The sequence below is a fragment of the Lactuca sativa genome, chromosome 4, assembly GCF_002870075.4.
Source record: "Lactuca sativa cultivar Salinas chromosome 4, Lsat_Salinas_v11, whole genome shotgun sequence".
NCBI classification, from domain to species: Eukaryota; Viridiplantae; Streptophyta; class Magnoliopsida; order Asterales; family Asteraceae; genus Lactuca; species Lactuca sativa.
The window spans coordinates 373438909-373451009 of NC_056626.2; the positions used below are offsets into that span (position 1 = coordinate 373438909).

At 34.1% G+C, this 12101-nt stretch overlaps 2 protein-coding genes and 1 long non-coding RNA gene across 4 annotated transcripts; 1 reads left to right on the forward strand and 2 right to left on the reverse strand.

Annotated features, from left to right (window-relative positions):
* The first annotated feature begins 1687 nt into the window (after positions 1 to 1687).
* On the forward strand, positions 1688 to 7563 carry LOC111893737 (uncharacterized). 2 transcript variants are annotated; one of them, XM_023889812.3, is made up of 10 exons: positions 1688 to 2041; positions 2882 to 2946; positions 3569 to 3905; positions 4163 to 4252; positions 5571 to 5978; positions 6069 to 6204; positions 6296 to 6458; positions 6535 to 6663; positions 6748 to 7065; positions 7162 to 7563. In XM_023889812.3, the coding sequence occupies exons 3-10, from the start codon at positions 3662 to 3664 to the stop codon at positions 7285 to 7287; spliced, it is 1614 nt and encodes a 537-aa protein (XP_023745580.3). In that variant the 5' UTR covers positions 1688 to 2041; positions 2882 to 2946; positions 3569 to 3661; the 3' UTR covers positions 7288 to 7563. The 2 variants fall into 2 exon arrangements, with proteins under 2 accessions (XP_023745580.3, XP_052626615.1); XM_052770655.1 differs by having other exon boundaries at positions 1689 to 2041; positions 4166 to 4252.
* On the reverse strand, positions 7040 to 10822 carry LOC111893883 (cyclin-dependent kinase C-2 C). The gene is made up of 8 exons (XM_023889972.3): positions 9964 to 10822; positions 9485 to 9769; positions 9067 to 9384; positions 8454 to 8681; positions 8261 to 8358; positions 7744 to 8185; positions 7584 to 7658; positions 7040 to 7342 (listed from the first exon to the last, which is right to left on the reverse strand). Exons 1-7 carry the CDS (start codon positions 10360 to 10362, stop codon positions 7623 to 7625), a joined length of 1806 nt encoding a protein of 601 aa, XP_023745740.1. The 5' UTR covers positions 10363 to 10822; the 3' UTR covers positions 7040 to 7342; positions 7584 to 7622.
* Positions 10823 to 11344: 522 nt separating this feature from the next.
* Positions 11345 to 11870, reverse strand: LOC122197830 (uncharacterized). The gene is made up of 2 exons (XR_006191520.2): positions 11711 to 11870; positions 11345 to 11598 (listed from the first exon to the last, which is right to left on the reverse strand). It is a non-coding gene; the product is annotated as an uncharacterized LOC122197830 (long non-coding RNA).
* Positions 11871 to 12101: the final 231 nt, after the last annotated feature.

Genomic DNA, 12101 nt, shown 5'->3' on the forward strand with positions numbered 1-12101 from the left:
GAGGAATAAGAGTGGCCTTTGACTTGTAATTGCCATTTGTTACCATTTAAACATCAAAAACCAAACCCTTTTATAATAATATTACTATTATTATCATAAACCCAATTAAATTATGCCATTAAAATTAATAACCCACCCACTTCAATTTTGAATAAGTTCCAACAACATATCTTTGGCCTAGTAGTACAATGAGATGCCCTCTCCAAAATATTAGAAGGTTCAAGTCTCATCCGAATAATTTATTAGAATATTAATTAACAATTAATATATCATACATGATTCAAAACTAGTAGTATTAAAAATGACTCATTTTTTAACTGAACAATTTGGGAGGTCGTAGCACTTGAGATCCTTTGGTGTGTGATTTCTAAATCGTTTTACCTAATTACATGTTAGGCTAAATTTTGTGATGTTATGCATTTGATCCATAATTAGCAATAAAATCTAACACAAGTTGACCTATTTTTCCTTGAATAGGTTGAACTTGTATGCTTAGGATAGGAGCACACCATGAAAAAAAAGCGTACTATATACGTATGCAAATTGAATATTTTATGTTTAGGGTAGGTCAGGAAGAAACGTCCAAATGTTAACTTTTAGAAGCAAAAATTAGAATAAACAATCAGATGTGACCTCTTCAACTCTTACTCTCATTTTGACAAGATCTTCTCCTGTATTTATATATAAACACATCTTCATTTAGAGGATAGATATTATGTTTAGGCCTTTAATTATATAATTTTTTATGTTTAGGATAGATATTATGTTTAGCCGAAACAGACATTATGTTTAGGCCTTTAATTATATAATTTTTTATACTTTTGGTGATTCTCTAATGTGGGAAACAAACGAAACAAGACATCCATAATTCCATATTCAATACTTTTTGCTCGTCATGCTCATCTGTCGGGAAGATTATGAATCTTTTGGTGATCGGAGCATACAAGGAAAATACTATGTTGATGCAGCAGCGTTTAATACAACACTTCTAGAAAGGTGTTCATTCAACAAGTATTACCATGCATAATTATAGTTTCGGAGCATCTTCAATTTATTTTATGATTTTGTTTTTAAATACAAACTTACTCCAAAAGCTATAAGAGTCGTGAAAATGCTTGCATTATACAATTTTCGTGAATTGAAACGTTATGGCAATAATTTATTTTCTCATATTTTCAAGGTAATATGTTACCCATTTGACAATATCCTATAACAATCGTGTCTTTGATTGATGCAACACAGCATGAGTATCAAATGTGGGTGTGATTGATTTTAATTTATTTGTTTTTTAATGGATGAATCCAAAGTGTAATTTATCTATAACAAATCATACGGATAAAATACAAAATTTAAGCGAAAAAACCAATAAAGTCGATAGAAACTTACTCACACTCGATTTTAAACGTATACTTGACAAATCGTTTTTAATCAAAAAAATAAATTACTAATGACACTATCATTGTTGTTATTATATGTAACACAAATTATAATTTACAAAAATTTGAAATAAAAAATAATAATATATTACTATTTAGTATTAGAATTCACCTTGAAATAATGTAATAAATATTTCCCTCCATTCCAATAATATAATGTCAGCCTGTTTTGGACTCATAAGCAACGAATGTGCACAAAATGAAGCACAATTGTGTGAAAATGTGGGAAGCGAAGAAAATGGAAGGCGAGGGTGTTCTTCTTCCTCCCAATCCCATCGTAATCTTAGGAAAAAACAGGGGTTTGAAATCGAAAGACTCTCTGAGACACATACGCACAATGCTTCTCGGAGATTATCTTTATAAATTCAAAATTTCTGAAACTTGGCATTGGTTTGAGAAACAACGAGAATCAATAGATCGATTTGGTTGTGATTGTTGAACCCGGATCCGACAACAGTCGGACCCCACCCACCTTCTGCTTTCCCCCTCCCCTCTCCTCCCATGGTGGCTTCCTTCAATTCGTCAGAGTGATCGAGCGAGAGAGTGAGAGAGAGAAAGAGGAGATTGTAAATTCATTAGCCTCTTGATAGTTTCATTAATTACAGGTCTCTCTCTCTCTCTCTCTCTTCTTTCTCTCTCTATACGTATAATTCATTGTTTGTATTGTTAGATGCATTATTTTCCCAATTCTCTCTCTACGAGTATAATTTATTGTCTGTATTGTTAGATATATCTCATTATGTAATGAAAAGAAGTTTTCAAATCCAAATTATATGCATTATCTTCCCCAATTTTTTTGTTTTCATGCTTCTTTTTGATTTGATACATTTAGCCATTTTTTTATGGGAAGATTCATTTGAAAGGGTATTTATTTCTTCTTTTTGTTCCCTTTTTGGTGAATTTTGCATGATTCCAAATTTTCAAATTATTATATCTATTGCATTGACATAAATTATTGTACTTTTGGTAATATTTATTTGTATGTCTATACGTATGAGATATCTGTGTCTTGAATTCTATTTTATGTATTTTGGGTTTCATGAGGTTGGCAATTAATTCTCGTGAATTGCAATAATTATTTCTTTCTCATTTTTTTGAGTTTTGTCATTATATATTATGCCAATAAAAACATGAACAACGATAAAAAAACACAAAAGAACAATGTATTTTATATAAATGAAAGATTTCGGGCAAAAAATGTCAAGGAGAATGATTATTTTTGCATTTATACTCTCACAACGCGTTGAAAATCATCCATTCTTGCAAACTATAGCTTTGGTATTTTTTTAAAAGAATAATCATTTGTTAGGGACCATTTTACTCATCACGCTTTCGTCTTATCATACATTTGAGTTATTTGAATATTTCCATTGAAGAGGTTCATTTATGTCAAAAAGTTCTTTCAGAATTGGAAATTTGAACCATGTCATTGATGTTTATCGCAGAATTCTTGTGTTAGGAATCCTGATATCGGCTTTGTTGGAATATTTTTGCAGCTTGTTAAGTTAAGGTATGTTTTTTTATATCCAATGGAGTTTACATAAAGTAATACCACTGTTGTAGAAATTGATATTTCAAAACCACCATATTTTTCATAATGTACTAAAAAAGTTTCCTCTATGGCCCCTTTAATTACTCAAGACTCGATAAATTTTGTAGGGGATATTTTCAATAATATGAATGAGGACATTAATGTCTTTTGCACCATATAAAAGATCTAAGGCTAAATAGATCCCACTTTATTTTTGTACCAAAATAATTGGCATGTTCTATGGACATCAATCTCGTTCTTAATCACAGTCCAATGCACACCAAAAGTGTGGTAAAGCCAACAATCTTGCGTCGTGTCTAGTTATATACTATGTACTTGGAAGTGGGTCCCACGCATATATTACTAAAAATATCTTTAAAAAATTTCTCTTTTACTAAAACCTCCCATCCTTGGTACCCACTTATGCCGAAAAAATCCAAAATCTTAGAAGTTTATACTTTCATTTTTTTTTTGTAATTAAATGGACCCCATTTAATTTCCGTCATGGATCCGCCACTGAGTCTGTGTAACAAGTGGGGCCTACCTCCTACATATGTCAATGTTAATATTATACCAACTATCAGTTTTTAACTCGTATCAGTTTTGGGATCAACTTTTGGGGGACCCGGAGACGTTTCTTGATGCTTTTGAGGGATCAAAGGATTGCAGTTGTTTTATAAATACATAAAAAAAAATGGGTAGTTGTGCTTCGAGCCCCGTGAAAACAATTAAACCAAGGAGATCACGGCGTCATCGAAGTAGAAAGACACGTAAGCACGACAAAACAAAGAAGAAGGGAGACACTGATTCCATTCTCGTTCCCACCGATGGTGATGCTGATACTGATAATGTTGATAGAATGTCCGTTTCTCGGGACTCAGTGTCTTCCTTTCGTACTTCTATACCTAGTCACACCGAATCACACACCAATGTTAATGGTAAGGGTACAATCTTCTTTTCCTTTTAACTTGTGCAAGAAATAGTAATGTATTTTTATTTATTTATGTATTATAACATTAACATACCACTTTAATTTTTTTTTTAATTAAAGCGTTCTACTTTTAGTTTTTATTAAGGCGTTATACTACGGATTGTACTATTTCGTAATAACAAGTGAAAGTGGGATGTTATAATAAATAAATTAATGAAACTATGTTTTTATTTCTAGTTTTTTTATTAAAGCTTTTTTTTACAGCAGACGACCCATTTTTTGATACGATTAGCAGCATTGATGGTGATGGTGATGGTGCGGTATCGGAGGATGATTTTGCTAGCGTGCATGGAGGTAATTACTTCACTTTATATAAATAATTTATTCAACCATTCTATTTGTTCTTAGAAAAATGGAAAAAATAAATTAAAGGTCAAAAAGGTTGGGTTGATCAGTCAATATTTTTACATTTTTTTGTGATAATGATTTGGTTTTAAATAAAACTTTAGAAATGATTATGTCATGGATAACTTACAACCTAAGTAAATGGGTTCCCTAATTATTATGCAAGGATAGAGGGAGAGGGCTTGCGCTTTAGACGATGTAAATCGTATACCCTCTGTTGGCCAACTCCTAATTGTAACCCCCAAGACTTGAACACTGCATCTCATCTAAGATGAGATGCCAGTGTCTTACCCATGAATTTATTAGTTAGCGATATATGTAACACAAATTGATCCATTTTCACATAAAGGGATTGAAATAGTCCCCTCAATTTGCAAGAATGAGCAATTTTGGACATATCATGAAAACGTAAAGGCAACAAAAAGACCGTCGTTCTTTGGCAATATTTGTCTAAAGCCAAAAGATTGTCTTTTTGGCAATAAAAAAGTCGAAAAGATAGTATTTTTGGCAACAAAAAGTGGAAAAAATGGTTTTCTTGACAATAAAAAGCTGAAAATATGGTGTGTTGGTAATAAAGTGCCAGAAAATGATCTTTTGGTATTAAAAGGTTAGAAAGATTGTGTTTTTGGCTTTTAAAAGTCGAAAAGATGGTCTTTTGGCATTGAAAAATTAAAAATGTGGGGCGTGTTTGGCATGAAGCTTTTGGAAGCGTTTGGGAGCTTCTAGCTTTTAGCTTTTGACAAAACGTTCTAGTTTAAACAAAAAACTCCGTATGGCATTACGAACGTTTAGCTTTTAGTTTAAACAAAATGCTCCAAATCTAAAAGCTACTTCATGTAGAGTTTAACAAAACGTTGCTGAACTTTTAAAATCAATTTCCATAATTACCCTTAAAAATATATATTTATATATTTATTTATTTTTAATCGATTGTTCTTTTATGTGATTTTATATATTTCAAAAGTTTTCAAGCTATTTTTGTCAAACACTCATATAACAAATAAAAGCTACAGCTTTCCGCTACCAGCTACCTGTCACACGCTACCTGCTACCCATTTCTAGCTGCTTTTGCCAAACACGCTGGATCTTTTTTGTGACAAAAGCCGAAAAAGATGGTTTTCTTGACAATAAAAGGCCATAAAATAAGAAAAAGATAGTGTTTATGGCAACAAAAGCCAAAAAAGATGGTTCAAAAAGTCAATAATAATTGAGTTAGATTTCACAAATGTCATACTGATTCCCAGTTTGTTTGATTGTTTAAACTAAGACGATGATGGTGATGATGATGAACCAAACGGGGAAGGGGAAGGGGATGAAGATTATTTCCAAGTAGACGATGAGATTATGACAAAGAAGACATTGAAGGGAGATAAGTGCTCGACAGATTTAGAAGATGCATACTCATCATACTACTCAGTAGGGAATCATGGTGACTCAAGCCCTACAAACAAATTCGGACGTAGTTATAGCAGCTATAATGGTTGTGATAAAGATGATAAAACCCAATCCCATCTCTTGATGATGTCTGGTAGTGGACCCCACTTGTTCCCTTCTGCTAGTTTCCACGATCAAATCACCAACACTTATAATTCCATCTCACAAAATCATACCACAAAACCCACCGTTATTAAACTTGCTGTAAAACGAGCCACCGATGGAGACGACCAAACCCACCGTATGTCTCTGTCTACAACACTTTGTACTTTCCTTCATTTATTTTCACATTTAGCCCTTCAACTTTATGGGTTGTTTCGATAAAATCCAGGTGCTACAGAGAAGTTCTTTTATCGTCCCCGAGCCGGATTCTTGATTCCGTGTTGTACAGATGAAAAACCGCTTGCAGGATGTTGGTCGGCTATTGACCCCTCAAATTTTACTCTCAGAGGCGAAAATTATTTCAAGTGTGTAATTTTTCAAACTTTTTAATTAATGATTTAATTCTTTTATTTCATCACATTTTATTATTTTAACCTAAATATAAATGGAACACAGAGATAAATCGAAAAAAGTTGCTCCAAGTTATAGCCCTTACATTCCATTTGGTGTCGATCTTTTTGTATCCCCGAAAAAAATCAACCACATCGCCAAACACCTCGAGCTTCCTTCCTTACAAGGCGATGGCAATTTGCCCCCCCTCCTAATTGTCAATATTCAGGTTTCCCTTCTCTTTTTTTTTTTAAGTTTACTCGAAATTTACATATTATGTTAATAATATGTTGTTACATATGTAGTTGCCTAGTTATCCTGCTCAGATGTTCCATAGTGACAGTGATGGTGAGGGGTTGAATCTTGTTTTGTATTTCAAGCTTTCTGAAACCTACGAGAAAGATATCCCTCCTCAGCTTCAGGACAGCATTAAGGTAATTTAAATTTAAATTTTTAAATATAAAATATATTTTAAGTTTAAGTTTGAGATAATAATTGCTGGATACATACGTTTAAAGAGTTTAGTGGATGATGAAATGGAAAAGATTCGGGGTTTCACAAAAGAAACAACAGTGCCTTTCAGAGATCGGTTGAAGATCATGGTGGGTGTGGTGAACCCGGATGACCTTGTCTCAAGTAGTACTGAGAGGAAACTTTTGCACTCTTACAATGAAAAACCCGTTCTCTCACGCCCTCAACACAACTTCTTTAAGGGATCAAATTACTTTGAAATTGACCTTGATATTCATCGATTTAGTTACATAGCAAGAAAAGGATTGGATGCATTTCGTGAACGTCTAAAACACGGGATTATGAATCTCGGCTTAACAATTCAGGTAATCTAAATCTAATCATGAATTGTTGATGTACTTTCAAACTATTACAACTTTTTCCCTCCCTAATATTTTTTCTTGTTAAAAAAAAACATACAGGCTCAAAAACCAGAAGAATTACCCGAGAAAATTCTTTGCTGTTTGAGATTAAACAAGATTGACTTTGTCAATCAAGGTCAAATACCCACATTAGTCGCAGATGATCACAATTCCAATTCCTCTTGAAATCATTCTTCCTTCTTTTCTTGGTAAAATGTTCCTGCCCAATGTAAGTACACAGCTGCAATCCCAGTAAAAAAAAAAGGTGAATTTTTGCTTAAACCGAGTTAGAGAAGTAACAAAAAGTAAAAACTTTGCATTGTTTCTTCAATGTCAATTTTGAATGGTTAACGATACGGGTTCATTGTTATGTAAGTTGTTGTACATATTGATGTATCGATTGTTATTGGTTTTGTAAATACAGGATCATTTTCATTTTATAAACTATTGTTTTTAGTTTCATTTTGTATTCTGGTATTTACCTCCATCAAAATATGAACGTTTGACTTTCTTGAACCTGGTCAATCATTATCAGATTCGTTCGTGGGAACCGAAGCCTGTTACAAAATAAAAATAGGAATAAATCATTATTAAATCATAAAAGTTAAAAGTTAAAAAGTTAAAAACACAACTTTCACTTACATTTGGTAAATTGTGAGATATATCAAAAGAACCACTGCAGACCCTACGATTTCTAAAACCCCTGCTGCTCCTACATTCACCATCGGCTGAAGAAGAATATATCACACACACCGCCATTGCGCCTCCACGTTGGGTGGTGCCGCCAGTCGCCGGATGTTTCTGTTTCTGATTCTGCTTCTGCCGCCGTGTTGCCCACACAAAACCACCGTTTGAAGGTGTGGGTTGTGTCGGGATGATGTCAGATTCACCGGACCTTTCTGTATTTTGTGAATACTCCGACACCGTGTCACGGAATCCACCATTGATGCCATTGTTTCTATCTGGATTCACCTTTGTAGGACCCACTTTACGGAAACTAGTTTGCTCTTGGCTACTTGTTCGCACCATTCTTGGATTTCTCGAAGCTGCTCCAGATGCCCTAAGCATGCCACCTGGCTTCTTTCTGACAGTTTTCAATTCATCAACGTTATTTTACCAAATTGCCATCGAAAACAGCTGAGGAGTGAAACCTACTTACCTACATGCTTCCTTACGGACTTTTGCATCGATTTCTTTATTCGGGGGATACTTCGGCAAGCTTGTGAGATCACACGCAAAGGGTTTCGTTTTGAAATACTGTTTTAATTTAAGATCAAAAAAACGAGAAACTTCTTCAAGTCGTGATTTTAAGTCAATGAATTGATTCCGTAAGCTGCGAAAGTGAAACATACCTCGGATTCTAGGGCAGATTTAGCTGTCCCCCGTTTGTGAGGCTCTACGGAGAGTAAAGTCTCGATAAGGTCAATCGCAGTTTTCGGGACTTCTTTACATCTTTCCCGAAGGGTACTTTCGTAATTACGATGAGGTTTAAACATTGTTGCGAATGGAAGCTTCGACTTGTTCCAATACCCATCAGGAGGAGTCCCACACAACTTGAATATTTTGTGCAATTGTTCCACCTTAAAAAAAAAAAAAAAAAAAAAAAAAAAAAAAAAAAAAAAAAAAAAACATGTAACAGAAATGAATCCCCAATATTTAAATGAAAGAAACAAAAACTATATATAAAAGGGAATTCCCTATTAAAAAAAAAAAGGTAAATACATCCATGCCGACGGATGTTAATAAGACAAAAACTATAATTTTTCAGTGGATCAGAATAAATTACATACAGTTTCTGTACCGTGCCCCCTAACCCCATCTATATACAGGGACTGGGGACTACAGACTGATTTTAATAGACAAAAACAGTAATTTTTTTCGGTTACATACAAAAACTGATGTCAATAGGATAAAAACTGCAATTCTTTTGTCAGAAAGTATTAGATTATAGATTTTGTATTCGACCTCAGTTCGCGCCTTGAGGATCGGTTTGCGAAGAAAAAGTTCAGCAAAAACACACCCGATGCTCCAAAGATCAACACAAGTCCCATATTTTGTGCACCCTAAAAGAAGTTCGGGAGGCCGATACCACAAAGTCACAACATGACTAGTCATCGATTGTGTACTCCTTTGACAATAAAAATTTGCAAGACCAAAATCCGCAATCTTCAAAATCCCTTCATTATTCACCAAAATATTCGCGGTTTTTATATCTCGATGTAGTACTCCACGTGAGTGGCAATGCTCGATTCCGTTCAATAGTTGTCTCATATAGCATTTAATCTGCGCACCAAAAATAACATCATATGGTTTGTGGATCGGAATCGGAATGTATCAATGGAATTGGAATTGGAAAGTGGAATGGAATTACGTGTTACAAAACCTGGGAATCACTGAACTTGATGTCAGGACATGATAGAAGACCAGAAAGATCGTGTTCCATGTATTCGAAAACGAAGTATATGTTACGTGATAAGCGGGAAGTGATTATCCCTTGGAGTTTTATGATGTTAGGGTGGTCGAGCTTGCGGAGGATTGTGATCTCTCGAGCCATGAACTTGATACTCTCTGGAAGTAAAATGTCAAAACGCACCTTCTTCAATGCAACCATTTTGCCACTCTCGATGTGACGTGCTCTGTAGACACAACTATATGTACCTTGTCCAATCTGAATATGAATGGATACAAATTTGGTTTACATAATCATATTTGAAGAAGAAGATACAAGGATTTAAGTAGTGTAATGAAGTCATGGTTTGATTTCAAGATATTGTTCAAGTGAATCTTTATACCTCTGTAACATAGAATATATTAATGGAAGAAATATTGGGATTATGAAGACTGAATTGTAGTATCGTGTACCTTTTCGAATCTTTGGAAGCTATCGGATTTTAAGGGGAGCCAACCGTGAATGGCTTCACCGGCGACGGCACTAAGCCAAGAGGGCCATCCAGCGGCGCCGGCGATGTGTTCTGCTTCAGTTAACCTTCCAAAATTGAAATTAATCGAATCGGAATTTGAAGTTTCGGATAATGGATCATTAATAACAACGTGATTGTCCTTGTTCTTACTGATCTTATCATCGTATCGTCTACGTGTTCCCTTGTTGATCTTCGTCGATGGCTCAATTGGATGACCGCGATTATGATCATGATCGTGATTCTTCGAAGACGAAGAACCCAAAAAATGTGTGGAAGAATGTGAATCGTGTAACGGAGAGCTGAAAGACCTAACCACATTTTTGGAACCGATGCAACCCATTGCAATTCACACGAAATCCATCAAAGGAATTGATACATTTAGGGGAAATAGGGCGGAGAAATTGGGGAAGAATTGAGAGAGAAACCCTAAAAAACAAAAAACAAAACCCTGATGATTGACACTGTCATCCAATTCCTGAAACAGTGATTTTAGCATCTGGCGAGATATGCGGAGAGAAGATGAATTTAAATTGGGAGAGGGGGAAGAAGAAGAAAAGGAAAGTAAAAGAGAGCGACATATGTGGGTCCATGTTGATTGATTACTTCATTTTGGTGTGCTCTGCAACAGAAGAGTTTTAGAGAGGGAGAGAGAGACCGAAAAGGTGGTTGAAGAGTGAGAATCGACCAACCGCTAAGTTCAACAAACAGCTTTACTTGAAAATATAGCACGCCCTTCTGGGTGTGGTCACGGATCCTTTTTTTTTTAAATGTAAAAATAAATAAATAATAAAAAATAAAAAATAAAAAATAAAAAATACCTATACATGCAGCAAACTATAGTTTTTATACTGGTATGACTATTAAAGTTTATTTTATTAAAAATCATATAATTAATGTTATCGGCATTTTTTGCTCTACTCGGCCTAGTGAGATCGCAACCAGACCACTATCTCTCTCATCATTTTGGATTGTATCATGTCACATAGCACTTCTCATTACAATATAGATTTTATTGTTACGGTGTACATATTTTATCATTAAATATTTTTAAAATATTTTACCATTAAATTTATCTATACATATTTTACCATTAGAGGGTGTATGGTTAAAGTTTATGAAAAATCATAAATATTTTTTAATTTATAGTTTATTGTTTATAAGTTGATAAGTTAGGGTGTTTCACTAATGGATTTTGATTAATTACCGGTATGGCATCGGTATAAGTTATTTCTATCAAATACCCGTTTTATTTTATATCGGTTTGAAACCAGTAATAAGCTAAAAAAGAGCTTAAATAAGCTTAACCAAACACCTTTAAGGTATGTATAACTTAATATAAACTAGGCAAGGACCCCCGTTTTACGGGGGTTAGAAAATGTTCAGTTGTAAAATACACAGTTACAGATCAGGTAGATACATGTTATAAACATAACTTCTTGTTTCCACTACTTTACTAATTTTAAGAATAGATGCCTGCCTATCAACTACTATTTCTCTTGGATATGAAAAGTGACTACCAGGAACATTGGAAAGACTGATTTCATTCCTCTCGCCCAAAAAAGCAGATCGCAATTGACTGTAAAGAAATTACCAAAATACATATTCCATTACAACAACTAAAATAATGACCTTTAAATGAGATAAACGTACGGTTGGATTTGTAGTAGATGGATAAATATGCCCTGTACCTCCAGAAGCAAGCAAAGTCACCTTTGAAATAACCGTACCACTTTTTGTGTTTCTGTATTTATAGTGTCAACACCATGGGGCTTATCTGTAACAATGGAGAGTTTTTTGCCCAATCATTAGATCCATATTAAGCACCCAAAAAAAACGATCATGCACAACTATCAAATATAAATGCTTAACCCATTAAGCACATTAAGTCATAAAGACAACCTAGTCTTTTTTACATTGTTAATAATCAAACATAATCTTCAGCAAAGATTAAGAAAACTAAATACTAATCACATATGCTTGTGCCATCAATAACATATTTAAAGAAAGTGATTCAACATGCAATGAAAAGGTATATTATATATCAAGGAATCGTCTTTCAATTACTTAAGAATGGCAGCA